Raw genomic sequence first — 23,475 nt, 5'->3', positions numbered from 1 at the left:
ATTATTGTTTTAAAGGTTATTCTCAGAGACTTCTGGCAATATAATGGATTAGATAACCTGAAAAATTCTGTGAAATGTCTACAAATGGCCGTAACATTCCTTTACATGTTTTCCCTGCAAGCTCAAGGATGTGAGGGATTTCCCCAGGGCAACTGAAGAGAAAAATGAATGGTTATCAAGCTAATGCCAGAGCTGCCCTAAGTAAGGGCCTTTGTTCAAACCACACTCCAGAGCTTTGTGTTGTATTGGATCTTCTCGAGAAAAGGCTGGATTTTTCAGGGCGAGGAAATGGAGCTGAGGATCCCTGTATAGAGCTATAACTCTTAAAGACTTTATCCTCTTAGTGAAAGGGTAGACTGGGGGAAAAAGCCACCCACCAGCAAAGTATAGTGATAAAGGCTTGTCTTTCTTAGCCTTAGATCCAAATAGAAGTCTTCCCTGAAAATTTATACCATAACCCTTTTAAAATACAGGTTTGCTATTTGAATTTGTCCACCTGTGTGGTCTGGGAAACCCAGAGATAAGAAATTAAAATGATCCTGAGCTAGAGGTGCCTCAGGTGGAGAAGAGGAAAATACATGGCCTTTCTGAAGAAATGTGCTATCAGTACAAGCTTCTCAGATTCCTCCAGATTAAAGTTTTCCAGTATTAGCCTGTAACCCAAAATGACAGAACCTAGGAAAAAAACGTCAGTAAGTTGTAGCAAAACAACCAACAAAGGAAAAAAAAAAAAGTCATTGAAATTTAGAAACTTAATGGACAAGTTCAGCAATAGATGTGTTTTGAAGAACGGTTTAGAAAATTAACATATGTAGTACTCGTTTGTTTTCTCTGAGTCTCTTTTCTCTGAGATGAAAAATGCAAAAGAGAAGTTCAAAGATATGGAAAATAGAATGAGATTCAAAATGAATCTAATTGGAGTTACAGAAAGAATAGGGATAGTTCTCAGCTGCTATCAGTTTAAATACATACTGGCTGAGATTTGATACAAGGCATGAATTGTCAGCTTTAGGAAGCACAATGACACTCCAAGGGAGATAGGCAAAAATTCTGCACCTAGGCACATTATCGTGAAATTGCGGAAAATCAAATATAAAGAGAATATCTTAATAGACAGTAGAAAAAAATAGATGATTGGTCATAAAAGAGCCACATTTAACTACTCAGTAGCGATGATGGAAGCCTAAAGACAATCAAATTATAAAATACTGAGTAAAGATAACTGCCAACCTTAAATTTTTACCCAGCTGAACTTTAAGAGTAAAGATGAAATGACTTTTTTGGACAAATAAAAACTGAGTTGGCTACCACCATACATTCTTTTAAAAGATGTACCTAAGAGAGAAGGAAATTGAACTCAGAAGGAAAGACTGAAATGCAAGAGGGAATAATGAGCAGATATATTGGTAGCACGTGGGTAAATCTAAGTAAACTACACTTATTTTATGACCTTGGTACATAGTAAATGCTTGGCTAACAGACATATGATTCACCAGTTTTCCTGAAATAACATGTTTTCTTATTCCATTGTGACAGACAGTGGAATTGACTTCATATTCAGACATTAAGAGAAGCTGGAATCTCAACAGGATTCCTAACATGGTTAGTCTTATTTTTCAAAGTTAACAGATTCAGTGTCCTTAGGAGCTGATTTGGAGTGGCTAGGTTTCTTAAAAATTTATGTTGGCCAGGTGTGTGAGCTCAGGAGTTCGAGTCTAGCCCAGGCAAGATAATGAGGCCCCATCTCTACAAAAAAAATTAAAAATTAGCCAGGCTCTGTGGCCTGTGCCTGTAGTTCCAGCTACTCAGAAGGCTGAGGCAAGAAGAGTGCTTGTGCCCAGGAGTTTGAGGTTACAGTGAATTGTTACCAGACCACTGCAGTCCAGCCTGGGTGACAGAACGGGGGACCCTGTCTAAACAACAGAACAACAAAAAAACAAAGATTTATGTCTACTTGTAGGCTGCTGAGCAAATTTTAATTGAGATATTAACTAACCTTTCCCCCTCCTTACCAAGATCCTAATTGTTTTTGGTTTGATTTATAGTTTGGATCTAGAATTTCCATTCAGAATGTTCTCAGATTTCACATTCATTAAATAGAAGACAGTTCTAAATTTATTATTTGAGAACCTGTGCTAATCTTGGGGGAATCATTATTACAATAAGTAAAATAGAACTCAGTGCTCTTTAAATGGCCAAGAACATCACAAACCAGAAGCTGTTCTTGGTCACTTATGGCCCTGACTTATAAAAAGAAGTATTTGCTAGACCATGTTTTTATTTTTATTTTTTAAACTATTGAATTTCAGGTGGTCTATGAGGAGAGTGTACTTGTAGTAGCATTTTGCTAGATGAGCTGCCAAATCAATAAATGAGTGGTCTGAGCACATTCTTTTTTTGAAAGAGTTTCTTTAAAGTTTTATTATGGACTTTAATATTCCTGATGTAATATTTATTGACTTTCTAGGCATCATTAATTCATTCAACAAATGTTTCTGAGTCCCTGTCAGATTCTACCACACACTAAGGTTGCTGTACTGAACATGACTAAAAAGGTGCCTGTGCTCAGCAAGCTTATCTTCTAGTGGGGATTAAGCAGAAACCAGACAGGTGAACAAGGTTTAAATGTAGGAGAAGTACATACAGAAAATAAAATCAGGTGATAGTGACTTGGAAGGGTCTCTCCGAGGAGGTGACATTCAGACAAAGACAAAGACCTGGGCAGAAGCATCTTCAGTGGAAGGAACAGAGATTCCAAAGGCTGTAAGGTGCTTGTGAGGGAGCTTGGTGTACATTTACATGGTGCTGTAAGTGCCGAGAGGGTATATTAATGTGATGGTTTAATGTGACTAACATATTTTGTGGAAATTAATTTTGATTTTATGATCAATCACACCAGATTGCTATAACTTAACATTTCTATCTCAGGTGTTAGGAGTTACACTAATTTTTACTCTGTTCTGTATTGACCAGTGGAACTCAAACCCATTTTAAAACATTTGGTCTGAGATGTTCATTTATTTGCTGGCTAGTGGTCTGTTCTTTTAGACAGTTTTTTGTGACCCCACTGTAATGTAAAAACATTAAAATATTTGCTAAATTAGTTGAATTATAAATATACATTTTTACATAAGGAGACAAAATATAATGAAAAATAATTATAGTAACTTGGAAGACTCAAGGCAGTATCCAAAACTTCAAATTATGTTATACAGTTTAAGCACTTAGAATTTTCTTTAGAAAATTTTCTTTAGAATAAACCTTATTCCACAAATATGTAATTATTTACAGGATTCCTACATAAATAAGAAACTACTAAGATTACATGAAGGCTGGGTGCAGTGGTTCATGCCTGTAATCCCAGCACTTTGGCAGGCTGAGGCGGGTGGATCACTTGAGCTCTGGAGTTTGAGACCAGCCAGGGCAGCATGGCAAAACCCTGTCTCTACAAAAAAATACAAAAATTAGCCCAGGGTGGTGGTGGTGGTGGTGTGTGCCTATAGTCCCATGTACTCGGGAGGCTGAGGTGGGAGGATTGATTGAACCCAGGAGTTTGAGCCTGCAGTGAGCAGTGTGATCATGCCACTGCACTTCAGCCTGGGTGACAGAGCAAGGCCCTGTTTCAAAAAAAAGTGCAACACGAAAACCACATGTTCTCTTTTGTGTCAAGATATGCATATGATTATACCCTTTTATCAAAATTTAGTAAAAGCATTTCTTAGCTTTTGCTCAAATTACAGATTCTATATGTCTGTCCTAACTTGTCATCCATCCAACTGAAGCGTCTCAAGGTCAGTCAGAATCGTGTCTGTTCCATCTTTCTGACCCCATGGAACAGAGTACAGTGTGCCCTATGCATAGTAATCTCTCAGAATTATTTGTCGAGTGAATGAATGTGTGAACATTTTATGAAATTGTCTTTGAGAGTAGTTACTCACAATCAGTATACTTTAAAAGATTGGCAAAACATTGATGACTTTTTAAAAAGTCATTTTGGCCGGGAGCAGGGGTCCACGCCTGTAATCCCAACACTGGGAAGCGAAGGCGGGAGGATCACTTGAGGCCAAGGGTTCAAAACCAGGCTCGTGAACATAGCCAGATCTCATCACTACAAAAGAAAAATTTTAAAACCAGCCGGATGTGGTTGGCATGTGCCTGTAATTCTAGCTACTGGGGAGACTGAGGCAGGAGGATTGCTTGAGCCCAGGAGTGCAAGGCTGCAGTGAGTTACAGTTGCACCACTGCACCCAGCCTGGGTGAAAGAGTGAGAACCTGTCAGGGGAAAAAAAAAATCATTTTATAAAATTGTTGGAAAATATGCATTTCTGAAGGAGAGGGGCCAGTGTGAAGAACACTCATCTGACTAAGAATCAGAAAATGGGTCTGAGTTTCAGCTTTGGTATTCATTCAGTGTCCTTAAATAAATCATGCAACCTTGCACATCATTTCCTTATTTATACAATGAAAGCATTGGATTGATAATTGCTAACATTTCTCTCTACTCTAAAACTCTGTGATTTTTATCCTCTGCTATTTGCAAGAACCAGAAGAGATAAAGGTTGCCTTTTATGTTAGATTTGATTCCAAATCTAATGATACAGGACAGCGGTGCTTAAGCTATTTTCGTGAAGTGATAAGGAAAAACCCTGGGAAAGGTTCAGTGGTGGTTTGCACAGCTGATTATTTGTTATGATTAATTGTTCCACTTTTATTTCCTTTTGTGGCCTGTAACCTAATTTTTCTCTTAGTATTGGGATTATTTTAATACAAACAAGTGATCTATTTGTAAGAAGGGATCCAGATACTATGGTAAAATGTCTGGATGCTGATGTTCTCTAAGTTAAAGGAGATTCTAAGGAATAGTCTATAATAAAGGAAAAACACATTTTTTTAAGGTTTTAATTTTTCAGAGTGGGAGGAGGTGCTAGGTGCTTTTCTCACATTAAGTATAACATTTGCTTTTATAGTATGTTAGCATATTGTTGAAGTTTTTCCAATAGCGTATTAAAGCTTAGCAAAGAGAATTTTAATAGCCTCCTTTAGCCTCCTAAACAGTCTGAGGCAGGGAAAGATTATTTGAGTAACAACACTGTAGGTGCTCTCTTTTCTCCCTAGTAGCAAAATGAATTCTGGCTACCCTGTACTGTAGGAGTGCTGCTGGCTTGAGGCTCCTGAGATCTGGCATGGCTGTTGTGCTGTCTTGACTTGTTTTCTTTCAAATTCATGTTAGAAAAATGTGGGTGTGTGAGAGAGTGTGTGTGTGTGTGTGTGTGTGTGTATACAAATATTTATATTACCTTGTCTCAGTGCTTTGAGACTGGGCGAGGCGGGGGAAGAGCTGTTGAGTCTTCTAATAAAGTTGATAATGCTTTTTTGACTTGGTTTTCTGTTGCCATCTTTTTTGTCTCTATTATAACATCTGTTATGTAAGTAAGGAGGAGAAATGACAGAAATGCTGGTATACAAATTCAAGATAGGATCTTGGTTTGATTTAGCTAAAATTTACCCTACTTATTGATGCAATTTTTAATAATAGAAAACCATTCATTGTTGCTTGGAATTTTTATCTGCACTTCCCATTTTGAATATTGTTGTTGAACACCAGGTTTACTCTGCAGAGCACCAAGCAAACCTTTAGAAATTTCCGCCATCATTAAACCCTGAACAGACTGATAAGCAGCAAGATTGAATCAGTTTAAAAAAAAAAAACAAAAAACAGCAACAACAAAACTTGCCAACAAAAAAAGTCCAGGACCACATGGATTCACAGCTGAATTCTACCAAACAGTAAAGAAGAATTGGTACCAATTCCAAAAGACTGAGAAAGAGGGAATCCTCCCTAAATCATTCTATGAAGCCAGTATCACTCTGATACCAAAACCAGGAAAGGACATTAGACCAAAAACTCAAGTAATAAATAAATAAATAAAAATGTAAAAGAAAACTACAGACCAGTATCCCTGATGAACATAGATTCAGAAAACCTCAAGAAAACACTAGCTAACTGAATCCAGCGGGACCTAAAAAAGACAATCCACCATGATCAAGTAGGTCTCATCCCAGGGATCCAGGGATGATTTAACATACACAAGTCAATAAGTGTGATACATCACATAAACAGAATTAAAAACAAAAACCATATGACCATCTCAGTAGACAAAGAAAAAGCATTTGATAAAATCCAGCATTGCTTTATGATAAAAACCCTCAACAAACTAGGTGTAGAAGGGACTTTTACCTTAAATTAGTAAAACCATATCTGACAAACCCATAGCCAACATCATACTGAAAGGGAAAAAGTTGAAAACATTCCCCCTGAGAACTGGAACAAGACAGCAATGCCCATTTTTACCCCTTCTATTTAACATAGTCCTGGAAGTCCTAGCCAGAGCAGTCAGACAAGAGAAAGAAATAAACGGCGTCCAAATTGGAAAAGAGGAAGTAGACTATCATGATTATATGCCTAGAAAACCCTGAAGACTCTTAGATTCAAGAAACAAATTCAGTAAAGTCTCAGGTTACAAAATCAATGTTTACAAATCCGTAGCACTGCTGTACACCAATGACCAAGCCAAGAATCAAATCAAGAATTCAATCCCCTTTACAACAGTTGCAATAAAATATAAAATACCTAGGAATATACTTACTCAAAGGAGGTGAAAGATCTCTATAAGGAGAACTACAAAACACTGTTGAAAGAAGTCACGGATGACACAGACAAATAGAAACACAACCCATGCTCATGGATTGGAAGAATCGATATTGTGCCAGTCTACAGATTCAATTCAGTCGCTATCAAACTACCAACATCATTTTTTTTTACAGAATTAGAAAAAAATCCTAAAATTCATATGGAACCAAAAAAGAGCTCAGATAGCCAAAGGTAATTGTAAGCAAAAAGAACAAATCTGGAGGCATCACATTACTGGATTTCCAGTTATACTACAAGGCTGTAGTTACCAAAGCAACATGGTACTGGTATAGAAGTTGGCATGTAGACAATGGAACAGGACAGAGAACTCAGAAATAAAGCCAAATCTTTACAACCAACCTGATCTTCAATAAAGCATACAAAAAAGTAACTTAGGAAGGAAAGGATACCCTATTTAATAAATGGTGCTGGGAAAACTGGCTAGCCACATGAAGAAGTATGAAACTGGATTCCTATCTGTCACCTTATACAAAAGTCAACTCAAGATGGATCAAAGACTTAAATCTAAGACCCAAAACTGGAAATAGAAGATAACCTTGGAAAACCTCTTCTGATATTGGCCTAGGCAAAGAATTCATTACTACGGTGGCTCACGCCTGTAATCCCAGCACTTTGGGAGGCCGAGGTGGGTGGATCACGAGGTCAGGAGATCAAGACCATCCTGGCTAACAAGGTGAAACCCTGTCTCTACTAAAAGTCCAAAAAAAAAAAAAAATTAGCCAGGCGTGGTGGCAGGTGCCTGTAGTCCCAGCTACTCGGGAGGCTGAGGCAGGAGGATGGCGTGAACCCAGGAGGTGGAGCTTGCAGTGAGCTGACATCATGCCACTGCACTCCAGCCTGGGCGACAGAGTGAGAATCTGTCTCAAAAAAAAAAAAAAAAAAGAATTCATGACTAAAACCCCAGAGGCAAATGCAACAAAAAACATAAATAAATGGGACCTGATGGAATCAAAAAGCTTCTGCACAGCAAAAAAAATAATCATCCCAGTACACAAACAACCCACAAAATGGGAGAAAATATTTGCAAACTATACATCTGACAAAGGACTAGTATCCACAATCTATAAGGAACTCAAACAAGCAGGAAAAAAACACAAATAATTCCATCAAAAAGTGAGCAAATGACAGGAGTAGACATTTTGCAAAAGAAGATATACAAGTGGTCGACAAACATGAAGAAGTGCTTGGAATCATAAATCATCAGGGAAATGCAAATTAAAACCACAATGAGATACCACTTTATTACTATAAGAATGGCCAGATCTGGTGAAAGGGGAATGCTTATACACTGCTGGTGGTAATGTAAATTAGTACAAGCTCTATGAAAAATAGTGTGAAGACTCCTTAAAGAACTAACAGTAGAAGGCTGTGCAAGGTGCTCACACCTGTAATCCCAGCACTTTGGGAGGCTGAGGCAGGCAGATCACTTGAGGTCAGGAGTTTGAGACCACCCTTGCCAACATGGTGAAACCCCATCTCTACTAAAAATACAAAAATTAGCCGGGTGTGGTAGAGGGTGCCTAATCCCAGCTACTCGGGAGGCTGAGGCCTTGAACCTGGGAGGCGGAGGTTGCAGTGAGCCTAGATCACACCACTGCACTCCAGCCTGGGTGACAGAGCAAGACTCCATCTCAAAAAAAAAAAAAAAAAAAAAAACAGTAGAAATACCATTCTGTCCAACACTCCCCCTACAGGGTATCTACCCAAAGGAAAAGAAATCACTATATGAAAAAGACACTTATACACTTATACACATGTATGTTTATTGCAGCCCAATTCACAGTTGTAGAGGTATGGAACCAATCTGACTGCCCATTGACTAATGTGTGAATAAAGAAAATGTGATATGTATTCACCGTGGAATACTACTTAGCCATAAAAAGGAACAAAATAATGTCTTTTGCAGCAACCTGGTTGGAGCTGGAGGCCATTATTCTAAGTGAAGTAACTCAGGAATGGAAAACTAAATACCGTATGTTCTCACTTATAAGTGGGAGCTAAGCTATGAATATGCAAGTGTATACAGTGATATAATAGACAAGTGGCAAGAGAGTGCCGGATGAGAAACTACGTAATGGTTACAACATACACTATTCAGATGACAGGTGCATTAAAATCTCAGAATTCACCACTATATAATTCATCCATGTAACCAAAAACCACTTGTACCCCCAAAGCTACTGAAAATTTAAAAGAAATTTTAGCGTTATTTTTGTGGAGCCATGAACATGATTCCAAGGCTAAATTGTAATAAAAGATTTATCTTAATGTCCTACTAAATTGGTTGCTTGGTGTTATAACCAGTGTAAAGTGAATGGGCCATAGAAGGCACTCTTCTATACCGGGGAGAATAGGGAACCTCTTAAGGTTCATTGCAGATTTTTTGTTGTAATTGCAGGATGAGTGACTTTGAACATGAAAAAAAGTAAGAGTCTATGAATAGATGTGTTATGGAGCTGCTGTTTTTAATTCAGAAAGGGAGGGTGTATAGTAACTGCTATAATATTTAAAAATCTTTAAAATTTTTATTTCATCTAAAAAGCATTACAAGTAGAAAACTTTCTTTTTTTAGTTTCTGTACAGTTAAGTCGTGAGTTGGACAAAGAATTTACCCTACTGACAGAAATAGATTATTGGTGGAGACTTAGAGTAGTAAGGGCAGCATTTTGGGGTTCATCCATTGATCCTTTTGCATTCAGGTAAAACGAGAGCTAAACTCAGGCCAAATGGAGAGATGGTCAGAATGAATCCAGTTTTATGTTACTTCTAAGCAGCCTGAGCTTTGTATTTGAAAAATCTTCATTCATATTTGTCTATTTCATCTTCATCACAGAACTTAGAACTTTCTCATATTGTAACACGTCTTTATATTTAATATCAATATTGTAATTCCTGCCAAAGTGGTTCTTTCTTGTTTTTAATCTTCATCATTTTCTTTGTTGGACCTATTTTTAGGACTCTGGTTCATCTTAGCTCTTCGTTATCTGAAGCAGAAAAACTTCTTTTGAGTGGTTCTTTGTAATAAAATAATAAAAACTGATTGCACAGCATTACACTCCATTATTTACACAGATTTGGGTAATAAAGGAAAAATGTTTGGTCAGATTCTGGGGACCTAACCAAATATATTAGGAAAGTAAAGAATTCAGCTAAAATTATTTTAATAAAAATAAATTTACAAAAACTTGGTGTCCATTAAAAAGATTGAAACAAGAAATAGAAATGTATATGGTAAATATTAATATTTAGTATGAAACTACAAGTCCTTTTTCCTGTATTCATATATATGTCCATAGGTATATGTAAAAGTGGGATCATGCCTGTAACCATCCAGCATATTTCCAATTATATGCAAAGCACTGTAGTGTGAAATACGGGGACTGTTTGCACTTTAAAAACTTGTATCATGAAGGCTGATTTTTAAAAGTATAGGCTGGAAATGGTACAAATATGCTATCTATGTTTATATGCTGTATGTGGCGACTGCTTTTTTAAAAATTATAGGCCAGAAATGGTGGTGCAAATATACTTATATAACTAAGATGACTAAGTTGATGTGCAAGACAGGAAAGAATGGTTGAAATTAAAAACCATAATTTAATACTGATTTTGCACTAATAACCAGATCAAATTTTGGAAATTCCAACTTGTTCATAGTGTGCATATAGAACAGGAGTTTTGCAGAGTTTTGGCAGAGTATGTGGCAGCTACGTCTTCGCAGAATACTAAAATAATCCTTAGTAAACTCTGGTAACTCTAATTTTAACTTATGAACACCAAATTAATAACTCTTAATAATTTAATGTATTTGTTATTGGTAATTTGCTTTCAGCTTCAGGCAGTTGGAACTGGCTGAAATACAAAGGAGTTTGTGTGGCTAATGTGATTGAGAAACCAGAAGCTTCAAGGACAATAGGACAGGACTGTGTTTGGACTCTGATCTTCTGTGTTTTGCTTTACCCTCAAGGTTGCAAAATAACTGCCAGCAGCGGCCAGGGAAGTATGCTTCCTTGTTAATAATGTCTGGAGAAAAGAGAGTGGTCTCAGTATTCTCTATTAAAAGTAAGACTATATCAGAAAGGTTCAGGAGCTCTGTCCTTAATTTCACTGGCCAGAATTGAGTAAAAATTTGAAATACAGTTCACTTCTGAGCAAGCCATTAGCTGGCAGGATGGGATTAATCATTGAGGGCTTTTCCTTGTCTTTGTTGTTACTCAGCTAGAGAGAGTTGGAATGGCAACTACCATGTGCTACTACTATGTAAGCCCTTAGTCAAATATCCCAACCAACAGAAGCAACAATTTTGAATCAGCTCTATCCCACTAGTGGCAGGAAGAAAATACTTTGGCAATCACTGGTGTAATGAGAAGTGGGCTGAGGATGGACCCTAAGGAACACTAATGTTTAACCAGTAGAGCAAGAGGCCAGGCGTGGTGGCTCACGCCTGTAATCCCAACACTTTGGGATCACTTGAGGTCACGAGTTCGAGACCAGCCTGACCAATGTGGTGAAACCCCGTCTCTACTAAAAAAAATACCAAATTATCTGGGCGTGGTGGCACAAGCCTGGAATCCCAACTACTTGGGAGGCTGAGGCAGGAGAATTGCTTGAACCTGGGAGGCGGAGGTTGCAATGAGCTGAGATTGCACCATTGCACTCCAGCCTGGGCAACAAGAGCGAAACTCCATCTCAAAAAAAAAAACCAACAACAACAAAAACACAAATAGAGCAAGAACGAGGAGCCTGTGAATCAATTTCCTGTTTTATTCCATATTGCTCCTTTGATACGGAATAAGACAATAATGATGAATCCAGGATTTTTTTTCTTTTGCACTTCTTTTTCCAAAAGACTAGCGTAAATGCTGGAAACACATTGAAGTTAGAAATAGAGACTTGAATTTCTTCTTTAACCAAAAATGTTCCTTGAACATTTAAGTAAAAATGTATCTATGATACAAGCATTCTCTAATTTAAAATAATAGCAAGCAGAAGAAAACAAGTTAAATGTAAATTTTTTTCTGTTTCCTGCCCTGTATGTAAAGTCAAGAATCTGACCTTTGAGTAAATTTCATCATATTTCTTATCGTAAAATAGATTACAAAATAAATCCTGGGAATAAGTAAACAAACACTTCCCTTTGAATTTCCTGGGGTGGTTTGTATTTTGTTTTTTTAAATTGTGGCTGGTCTTGAGATTCATTCAAAATATAACTTTAAAAGTCCATGTTTTGGGGGCGTAATACTGATGGCATTTAATAATTTATTTTTAATTATCAGCATCAAAAAACTATTCAAATTTGCTTGAATTCATCAATTTTAATAGCATATGGCATGTTCGATTTACCCAGTGGCTTTTCTTCATTAAATCTGTGTGTCTGTGGTCACTTTAATGTCACTAGCTTAGCAGTTTCTTTGAAGTGCTGCCCATTAGAATTATGGAAAGAAGGCCGGATGCGGTGGCTCATGCCTGTAATCCCAGCACTTTGGGAAACTGAGGCGGGCAGATCACCTGAGGTCGGGAGTTTGAGACCGGCCTGACCTACATGGAGAAACCCTGTCTCTACTAAAAATACAAAATTAGCCGGGTGTGGTGGCGGGTGCTTGTAATCCCAGCTTCTCGGGAGGCTGAGGCAGGAGAATCACTTGAACCCGGGAGGCAGAGGTTGCGGTGAGCCAAGATCCTGCCATTGCACTCCAGCCTGGGCAACAAGAGCAAAACGCCATCTCAAAAAAAAAAAAAAAAAAAAAAATTATGGAAAGACAAGAAATATGGAAGGAGTTGTGATTGGATATACTGAGGTTAAAGGATAAAATGAAAGGTGTATCTTGTAGTATATGAAGGCAGTATGGTTAGATACTAAGCAAGAACTGCATCCTTGTATGTTTTTTTAAAAAAACTTACAAGTAGTAAGTGTTGTTAAAATTTATGACTCAACCTTCATACTCGTCTTTACATATTTAATATGTTGAAAAAAATATTCTCTTAAAAGGAATAAATGATTAGGTTTGCTGCCCTGTGTGAGAAGACATCAGTGATTGGAGATTGACTGTGATTAGTAATACATTATGAATGGTAGTGGATTGAATGTTCTATGTGCACGGACCCTTGAGTGATTGTAAACAAACAGTTGATTTTCCCTTGGTGCTTTGCCTGTGTAGGAATGATAGACGCACTGACCTACTGTTTATCTCTGCATGTCTTTTAGACAGTGAGATATTAGCCAACAGACTCAATTCAGGAGACCAGAGTTTTTTTGCATTTTATTTTGCTACTGTTCCTCACCTAGTTCCTCACCTAGTTCCAAAGAGTGGGATAAAGCATTGCATTTTCTATTTCATATTTGTCTCCTCTGAAGTTTGACACTAAGTCAGTGGTTCAGAGTCTTCTAGGGGTTTTGTTAAAACCCGGATTATTGGGCCCCTCCACCTCCAGAGGTACTGATTTAGTAGATGTGGGGTAGGGGCCAAAAAAGTGCATTTCTAATCAGTTTCCAGGTGATGCTGATGATACTTTTCTGGGTACTGCCCTTTAAGAATAGCTACTGAGCACTGTTCACAATAGCAAAGCCATGGTATCAACCAAGGTGCCCATTAATGATGAATAAAGAAAGTGTGGTACACAGATACTATGGAATACTACACAACCATAAAAAAGAACAAAACCATGTCCTTTGCAGCAACATGGATACAGCTGGAGGCTATTACCCTAAGTGAGTTATTGCAGAAACAGAAACCAAAATACCACATTTTCTTACTTGTAAGTGGGAGCTAAACATGGGGTAGGTACCACATGGATATGAAGATGGGAACAGCAGACACTGGGGACTCCAAAAGGGTCAGGAGGAAGGGGAGCAAGGGTTAAAAAATTACAGATCAGGTACTGTATTCACTGTTTGGGTTATCGGTTCAATAGAAGCCAAAACCTCAGTATCACGCAATATATCAAGGTAGCAAACCTGCACGTGTACCCTCTGAATCTAAAATAAATAAAAATTTACAAAAAGAATTGCCATTGTGAAAACTCTTATTTTTTATTTATTTTTATTTTTTTGAGATGGAATCTTGCTCTGTTGCCAGGCCAGAGTGCAGTGGCGTGATCTCAGCTCACTACAACCTCCACCTCCCGAGTTCAAGCTATTCTCCTGCCTCGGCCTCCCAAGTAGCAGGGATTACAGGTGCACGCCACCATGCCCACCTAATTTTTGTATTTTTAGTGGAGACAAGGTTTCATCATGTTGGCCAGGATGGTCTCGATCTCGACCTCGTGATCCGTCCACCTCGGCCTCCCAAAGTGCTGGGATTACAGGCATGAGCCACCCTGCCTGGCCCCTTATTTTTATTTTTTATTTTTTTGGAGGTAGAGTCTAGCTCTGTTGCCCAGGCTGGAGTGCAGTGGCATGATCTCGGCTCACTGCAACCTCCAACTCCCTGGTTCAGGCAGTTCTCCTACCTCAGCCTCCTGAGTAGCTGGGATTACAGGTGCATGCCACCACACCCGGCTAATCATTGTATTTTAGTAGAGGTTTCACCATGTTGGCCAGGCTGGTCTCGAACTCCTGACCTCAGGTGGTCCGCCTGCCTCGGCCTCCCAAAGTGCTGAGATTACAGGTGTGACCCACCGTGCCCGGCCATAAAAACTCTTAATTTTAATGAAACCAAGGAACTGTAATATTAAATTTATTTAAGGAAGAGATGCATAGTATTTACTACTGTTTAGATTAAACTTTATATTGGTTCTCTCTCTCTCTGAATGTTACTTATTACATTAGGTGACCCACAGGGAATATTCACTTAAAATTTTGTATTTCTTTAGTCAAAGAATGGTTATCACTTGGTGATTGGCATTTTGTAACTTTTCACAGACACATTAGTTATTGCTGTTGGGCTGAAAGCCACTTTTGTACTAGCAGAAAATACCTTGCTTTATTTTGTTTAACATTTGAAGCAAAGATAGAGTTTTAAAAAAATTGTTCTTAACTGAGATAACAATTATTATTTCACCAAATGAGTATTGAAACTTCTAAAAGCAATCTGAAGCCAGTACAACCTCTTTGCCATTGCCAGCTGTGCATGTTGCTATGGAAACTCAGTAGGGACTAGCAGGATTACTGTTGTGAGGACCACACCTGGTTTATTTGCATCCAGTTTAAGTTAGGGAACATTTCAAAAGAATAAAAGGTCTCAAGATGTGCCAGTGGACAGCAAGAAAGAGCTTGTTAGTTTGTAACCATCATATTGGAAGGGTGGGTAGGTTTTTCTTATTCCTTACAGTTCCTGGTTGGGAGGGTTTGGTGGACGTGTTAAAAATTTGTTTTGTGTATTCATTTCTCTCAATTTTTTGCTATTCCTTACGGTATTTTTTGGTTTTGTGTGCTTTTTGTTTTAGGTATTTCTTCTTGTAATTTAAATGTTTTTTTTTCATTCTCTTAAAGAACTTAAAGTATGGACAGATCAAAAATTTTTAAGAGGAAAGAATTTAATTTCTTTTCATTTGTATTATGTAATAAAATGTCTTAATAAGGATTTGACCACTGTTAGCTATGGTAAAATTTTATGTTGATCTCTGATTTTAAGTAGTATGAGCCACTATGCTCCCCTTCACTCCCAAAAACAACTCCTTCCCCCCACCCCCAACCCCACCGCCACCCCCAACCCCACCGCCACCCCCACGCCTGGGACGGAGTCTTGCTCTGTCACCCAGGCAGACTGAAGGGCAGTGGCATGATCTCAGCTGTCTGCAAACTCCGCCTCCTGGGTTCAAGCGATTCTCTTGCCTCAGCCTCCTGAGTAGCTGGGATTACAGGCACACGCCACCACACCTAGCTAATTTTTTTTTCTTTTTGTTTGAGACAGAGTCTCACTCTGTCACCACATTAGAGTGCAGTGGCGGGATTTCTGCCCACTGTTGAGTCTCTGCTCTGACACCCTGCTTCAAGCGATTCTTCTGCCTTAGCCTTCTGAGTAGCTGGGATTACAGGCATGCACCACCACGCCTGGCCAATCTTTGTGTCTTTAGTAGAGACGGGGTTTCACCATGTTGGCTAGGATGGTCTCGATCTCCTGACCATGTGATCCGCCCGTCTTGGCCTCCCAAAGTGCTGGGATTACAGGCGTGAGCCACCATGCCTGGCCAACAACTCCTTTTTAAGAAGACACTTTGAACTGCATTTGATTTTGTTTGTACCATTGCATCTCAGCTGTTAGTTCAGATTCATGAAATAGGAACATCACTGAATGTATAGAAAAAAGTTATGTGGGCCAGTTATATGAGCACTGAATATGGATATATACAATTTACATAGTTTTCATTAATTAGTTATACTACTCAGTCAGTTACACTGACTTATACCAGTTATACTAATTATGTTAAATAAAAAATAGCCATAATAGTACAAGTATATGGTAAATAAGAGTCATAGTGTGTACCATTTCTTCTTTATTGATTTAGATTGTTTGAATTCTGTCGATCAGGATTCTGAGGCCTCATGACAAAGAGGGGGATGGTCAACGAGTGAGTGAATTTTCACACCTGTGTACACCAAGTTTTGGTCTTTCTCATTTTCTAAATACAAAATATAATCTTATATCTTTTTTCAGAATACTTTACATCCATAGCAACCTGTATGGATCTATTGCTATCTATATCATCTATCTATGTATATATATAAAGCCAGTAGATACTTGTATTGTATATTAAGGGGAGGTTAATGTCAAATTTGGAGATCAGGTTTTTTTGTGTGTGTGTTAGTGAAATGCACCCTTAAAAAAAACCTGAGTAGATGTTTTATCCAGCTTCATGAAAGAATAGCACCATACGACATATGTTCAAAGAACTTTCTGATTTATCTCCATGTTCCTTTAGTAAGGGCAGGTACTAGTTATTTCTGCTTTGCAGGTGAGGAAATAGGCACGAAAGGTGCCTGCCTAAGGCAGCTAATCTAAATGTGCCCCGATGGATAGTCCAGTGTCCCCCACTGTGTGTAATTGTTCTCTCTTTAAGTGTTAGGTTATTTTATACAGCTTACTCAGTTTTGCCTTTTTCTCTTTTTGTGTTCATAGACTGGAAAAGTAAGAAGAGCTTTCCTGCCTTTTTAATTACCAAACTACTCTCAGTTTTCAGTGAATCAGTTCAAAGAAAGAATGCAGTCTTTCTATACCTGGTAAATATTTTCTGCTAAATAAAGCTATTAATTTAGTAGCATCTGATAAATCCAGGTGTTATGATGATTGCCTTTAATTTTGTGGAATGACTATTAAAATGACTTGTCAAATATATATATTTTTATTTTTCACTCTGAAATTTGTTTGATATTTATTGATATGAAGGAGTGATGCTTGGGATGCCTGTGACCCAGCCAGCAATGGAGAATAGTTTAGGATTGGCCCTAGTTCTTAGACACTGGTCTGTTTTGAAAAAGTTGTGAAATCAGTGGAAATGGGGTATATAAATAGATTTTTCATATCATCTTTATTCTGTGACAGTGTATCATTAGCATTAATCCCTGTATGGTAGTTGAATAGAAGCACTTTGTAAATAATAGTTTTATAAAATTAATGTAGTAATGAGAATATATAATCTACATTTTACCATTTTACAAATTACCTACGTGAAGATTAAAGAAGTAACTTGCGAAAGAAGTTCAGCTCGCTAGTGTAGAACTGAGATAGACTCCAGTTCAGAATCTACATCTGACTCCTAGACTAGTGCCTTTTTCATATTTTTGTTTTTAAGTACTTTAAGTGTAAATGTACATGCCTAAGAGAATAAACAAACCATAGTGATGTTTCACATGGATTTTTCTTTTGGTATTACAGTGTTACTATTAACAATATTAACAGCCATTAATTAACTGGTATATGCCTTTGAAACTTTCATATGTATTATTTTATTTAAGCCTACAAAGAACTCTTGAGAGTATTGTCCGTTTTACAGATGAAAAAGCTAAGGCTCAGAAAGGCAGTCATATAGCTCAATATGCTAGAACTGGAGTTTAAACCTAGTTCTGTGTTATTTCAAAGCACGTTACTAAACTGTTTAGCCTGCTTATTTTTTAAATTAAAATTTGTGTGATCACAAATTCAACCCATCTCATGTTAACTAACACTGATTATGGAGTCATTTCCTCTCTTAATTGACCTATACAAAAATCTCAACATTTTAGAGAGAGATGAGGTAGTGTTGAGAAACCATATATTCCTCTGTAATGATTTTAACAAAGGGAATCATACAATTTTTATAATGTAATTCAAAGATATGAATCTTATCCCACTTTAAAAATGTTATGAAATATTTGTATATCATAAACTATGTTGAAGTTCAAGTAAACGAATTTGGACAAGTCCAAAGGGATATTTTGTGTGACTGAACATTCATCTCATGTTTTCACTTTTTATGGTTGATAAGCAATAATTTATTTTTGCAAGACATTTTAAAAACACTTTTCAAAATTAGCTGACACCTTTAATGAAAAAAAATTGATGTTATAGAAGAGTATTATTCAGAAATTAATATAACATTTCACATCTGACTGGCCTGAGGGTAAATAAAGGCTTATTATCATGAATGAAACTGTAGTGATGAAAAGTATAGAGAAAATTTCTTCTTAGTAAAATAGCCAGAATGTCTTGAGTTTGCCAAAACCAGGAGAATCTTTGCTTTAAAACCTGTCCTCATTCCCTGAGGTTCACCTTTCCTCAAGAATCTTTCATTAAGTTACTACCGCCACCTGGCTGGCCCAAAGAGGGTGGGGACACAGAGAATGTAGGCTATATATATATATATATATATATTTTTTTTTTTTTAAACGGGATCTCTCTCTGTTGCCCAGGCTGGAGTGCAGTGGTGAGATCTCCACTCACTGCAGCCTCCGCCTCCCAGGCTCACGTGATCCTCCCACCTCAGCCTCCTGAGTAGCTGGTATTACAGGCATACACCACCATGCCTAGCTAATTTGTTTGTTTGTTTGTTTGTTTTATAGAGACGGGTTTGTGCCACGTTGCCCAGGCTGGTCTCAAACTCCTGAGCTCAGGCAGTCTGTCCACCTCGGCCTCTCAAAGTGCAGGGATTACAGGCATGCACCACTCCCCCCAGCTGAATGTGATATTTAAAATATCTCTTTTAATAGCTTATGTCATGTAACAGTTTATTCCTGGTAAGGTGTGGAGATCTTATAGCAAATAATTTTTACTTACATGCATTTTAACCTATGCTATTCAAAATGAGAAATAAGGTGCATTTGATTGCCTAGTGCCTTTCTGTTTTGGGCAGTCATATTTAGGGCTTTATACAAGGTGAGAAGCATTGACAGATAGTACTTTGATATTACTTTTTAGTAAAACTCTTTCATCTAAAGCTTGTAAAGATGATGTGAAATTTATTGAGATTATCTGTCATTATGGAAAGATTACAAAATTGATTACCCTAAGAACACTTCTACCACTCATCCTGTGAGTAGAAGGGCAGAAGGGTGGGGCAGGGCTGGAGCAACTAACAGTTCCTGGAATTCCTACTCTGTTGGGCGTATGCTAGACATGCTCACATGTATTCTTTTATTTTTAGTATACATAGAAGTGTAGAAGTATAGGAAGTAGGGCAAAAAGAAGAAAAGCGTTGTGCATGGAATTATTCCCTCCTTTTTTGTTTGAACGGTCAACTTGTTAACCCTCCACATTCTTTCTTCATCTGCTTTTGGCAGCACCAGATACAGTTGATTGTTTCCAGTCTCTGAATCATAACTGCCTGGGATTGCTGTATAGTGTTCACCTGGCCAGAGGTGCTTCTTTCTTAAGTTTTCAGAAGACAACATTTATACTTCTTAAAAAATGTTATTTGAGGATTAAAACATGAGGACAAAAAGAAGAAAAAGAAAACCTCTAGTACTTCAGACGTGTTGAGATAGTCCTAACACTATTAAGACTTTATTCTTAACTGTGTACAGTAAAGATGATTTTCTGGCCTGTGGATTGAAAGTCAGTTAAAAAGCATGGAAATACTCAAAAGCATCACTTAAATTTTTTTCTTGTACTAGGAGAAAATGTTTGACAGTTGTATTTATTAAATATTTATCAAGATATAATACCGTTATTTTTCTAATTCCTGATTAGTTTCAAAACATATTATCTTAATTTTAAGGATAACCTTGGGAGACAGCGTAATTATTCTCATTTTTCAAATGAGAAAATTAAGGTTCAGATGTTAGATTAGGTTTTTAGTAATGCCATAACAGGGTACTACAAACAACAGAAATTTATTGTCTCTCAGTTCTGGAGGCTAGAAGTCTAGAATAAGGTATTAGTAGGTTTGGTTCTTTCTGAGGGTTGTGAAGCAGAATCTGTTCCATCCCTCTCTTGTCTTCATTTGTTCTATGTCTGTCTCTGTTCAAATTTCCCCTTTATATAAGGACAGTAGTCATACTGGATTAGGGCCAATCCTACTGACCAGACCTTAATATTTGCAAAGGCCTATTTCTCACTAAAGTCGTATTTACAGGTACAAAGGGTGTAGACTTTAACGTCTTTTGGGGGAAGACACAGTTCAATCCATAACAATATAAGTCCTTTCCTCTCTTAAATAGTGTCTCATAAGTAGGAAAGTTCGACATAGCACGTTGTAGTGCCACTAAAATGATAGTTTTAAAAGAACATGACAATATATTTATAATACCACATTTAAATTTCATTTTCTAATATGTCTGGGGAGATTTTATTTTAAATTAACCAAGTTTCTAAAATATTAATAGAATTTTGGGTTGTAATGGTTTTCAAACCTTTTCTTCAAATAATAAGTGATGACACAAACTATGTAAAGTTATTCAAAACCCAGTGCTTAGATCTGGCTTTAAATCTGAACTTCCATTAATAAAATTAGACCTTTAAAATGTGGACTCCTCCACAATATCTTGAAATGTCCATCAGAATACTGTTTAAATTGTTGCAAGAGCAATCTGACAGTGGAATATCTGTACATTTCATATTTATGTAAAAATTGTGGTTTTACCAGTGTTAATACACATCTTGTGATTAGGGATTTCTGAGTGTTGGAGAGGTGAAAGCTACACTAGGATAACCAAAAAAAAACTAGTGATTTGTTCATCTGCTACCTTTTTCTTTCTTGCTGTTTTTTTTAAATTTCAAAATAATTTCAGAAGTACAGAAAAAATGAAAGAACAGTGCAAATAACTCATCCCTGGAACCTTTTGAGAGTAAGTTACTGACTTGATGCTCTGTCACCCCCAAATACTTTAGTGTTCCTACAAGTAAAGACATTCTTCTTCATAGCAACAATACAAACATAAAACTCAGGAAATTAACACTGACAGATTACTATTGACTAATCTGTAGACCCTGTTCACATTTTGCCACTTGTCCCCAAAATGTCCCTTACACCAAAATAATCCAGTCCAAGACTGTGCATTGGATTTAGTTGTCATATCTCTTTACTGTTGTTCAATCTGGAATGGTTCCGTAAGTCTTTTTGATTTCTAGGGTCATGGCACTTTAGAAGAATACATTTTGTGGAGTGTTTTTGAATTTAGGTTTACCTGATGGTTCCGCATGTTTAGATTCAAGCCATGCTATGCATGTTTGGCAGGAGGGTCACAGAGTGATGCTGTATTCTTATTGCATCCTTTCAGGTGGCGCAAAATTTTTATTTGTTTGTTTCTTTTTTTTTTTGACAGAGTCTTTCTCTGTCATCCAGGCTGGAGTGCAGTGACGTGATCTCGGCTCACTGCAGCCTCTGCCACCCAGGTTCAAGCAATTCTGTCTCAGCCTTCCGAGTAGCTGGAACTACAGGTGCACACCACCATGCCCGGCTGATTTTTCTATTTTTAATAGAGATGGGGTTTCACTATATTGGTGATGCTAGTCTCGAACTCCCAACCTCAGGTGATCCGCCTGCCTTGACCTCCCAAAGTGCTGGGATTACTGGCCTGAGCCACCGCACCTGGCCTGTTTTCTGACTGATTGCGTTACCTTTGATCACTTAAGGTGATGTTTGTCAGTCTTCTCTTCTGTAAAGTTGTGCTTCTCTTTGTAATTAATAATTATTTTATGGGGAAACTGTAAATTTTCATCACCAAGTTTTCATTTACTAGATTTAATAGTGGTTCTCCCTCCCTTCCTCCCTCTCTCCATCCCTTCCTTCCTCCCAGATCTCACTCTGTCACCCAAGCTGGAGTACAGTGGCATAATCATAGCTCACTGAAGCTTCAAACTCCTGGGCTTAAGAGATACTCCCACCTCAGCTTCTTGAACAGCTGAGACTACAGGTGCATGCCACCGCACCTGGCTGACTTTTAAATTTTTTGTAGAGACAGGATCTCACTCTGTTGTTCAGGCTGATCTCAAACTCCTACACTGAAGTAATCTGTCTGCCTAGGCCTCCTAAAGTGCTGGGATTACAGGCATGAACCACCGTACCTGGCCTTTTGTTATTTTTTAACTGAACTAATTACTGTGATGGTTTTCAAATATTGATTTCCTAATTATATTGTTCTACATTATTTGGCATTCTACTATAAGGAAAAGCTTTCTCTTCTCTATATTTATTTGTATCTGTATGGACTCCTGAATTCCTTTAAGTAATAGTTATAATTCACTCATTTTTTTCCTTGTCCAGATTGTCTAAAATTTGGCTAATGGAAATCCTTTCAAACTGGTCTTGTATCTTTTTCACATATTCCCATAGTTTTTAAAAGTACTTCCACTAATAGTTTTTTTTGTTGTTTTTGTTTTTGTTTTGAGAATCCCTGTTTTATTAATGGTAGAAAGTAGCGTTTAGAAATCAAGATGTGGGTGCCAAGTATGCTTATTGCTGTAGGGGTATTATTGCCCCCAGGCACTCCATGGACAGAACTAGAGAATAGAATATATGTATATGTGTGTGTATTTTACTTAAAGCTGTGTTTATTTCTGCATTTATATATTTTGAAAACCATTGACTTTATACTAAAACCTCTAATTCCAATTTGGTATTATAGAGTTGATTCTAGTTTTTTCTCTCTTTAAGGTTTTAGTTCCTTTCCCCAACAGTGGTACACTTAACTCTCATTAACCTTAAAATACTTACTACAGTTTCTCTCTCCATATAACAATTCTCCTCGTTGCTGCTCCCTGCTCACTTTCCTAAGCTTGGATGCCTGCCTTACTCAGCCCCATCTAATGACTTTTGGACTGAATTATGAAAAAAAGTTCATTTTTTAAATGACAAATATTAAATTGGACAAATTCGCTTCTACTACACCACCTTTGGTTAATTTGCTTCCTCTATTCTTATTTATTTTTAATTTGGAACCCTATTAGTTCCATGTTGATGGAAATTCTTTGAGTTTTTTTTAATTAAGCTTAATTAGGCATTTTATATTATCTTAATCTTACTCTTAGGAGCTGTTACATTTAAGGTGTTAAAGATAATTAGCTGGCTAACTAGAGATGCTCTGAACATTGATTATTTTTAATTTCAAGGCATATAATCAGTTTAAAATGAATTGCTTTCATTATATGAAAACATTCCATCATTTATGAAGAACAATAAGGACTTTTTAATGTTTTTAAGTCAATTCTGGTCTCATTTGCCTCAGCTCTAAATTCTTTTCATAGAACGTTATTTATGAACAAGTAATGCCAGAAAATAAGATGAATTCCAAAAAACTCAAGGAGTTACTATATGTATGAAGATGATTTATGTGCAGATTTTTTCTTACTAGAATGGTCTAGGGATATTGATTAACTTTAGAATTTGTTAGCAAAATATAAATAGCAAAT

The 23,475-nt window shown here is 37.2% G+C and overlaps 1 protein-coding gene across 5 annotated transcripts in view; it reads left to right on the top strand.

Annotated features, from left to right (window-relative positions):
- Positions 1 to 23,475, top strand: part of POU2F1 (POU class 2 homeobox 1) — a 197,004-nt gene that overhangs the window by 67,353 nt on the left and 106,176 nt on the right. The window contains exon 2 of one of the 5 annotated variants that reach the window (XM_025382348.1): positions 16,771 to 16,871. The exons of 3 other annotated variants lie outside the window; for them this stretch is intronic. Coding sequence is in view for 1 of the 2 variants with exons in the window: in XM_025382340.1 (XP_025238125.1) it covers positions 16,771 to 16,779 (9 nt within the window). In the remaining variant the exon portion in view is untranslated. The remainder of the gene's footprint in view (positions 1 to 16,770; positions 16,872 to 23,475) is intronic. One more of the 5 variants, XM_025382340.1, reaches the window with a different exon arrangement.

This window comes from Theropithecus gelada, chromosome 1 (assembly GCF_003255815.1).
Source record: "Theropithecus gelada isolate Dixy chromosome 1, Tgel_1.0, whole genome shotgun sequence".
Classification (NCBI taxonomy): Eukaryota; Metazoa; Chordata; class Mammalia; order Primates; family Cercopithecidae; genus Theropithecus; species Theropithecus gelada.
Note: the sequence above shows the minus strand (reverse complement) of the source record. Positions and strands in the feature narration are given on the sequence as shown.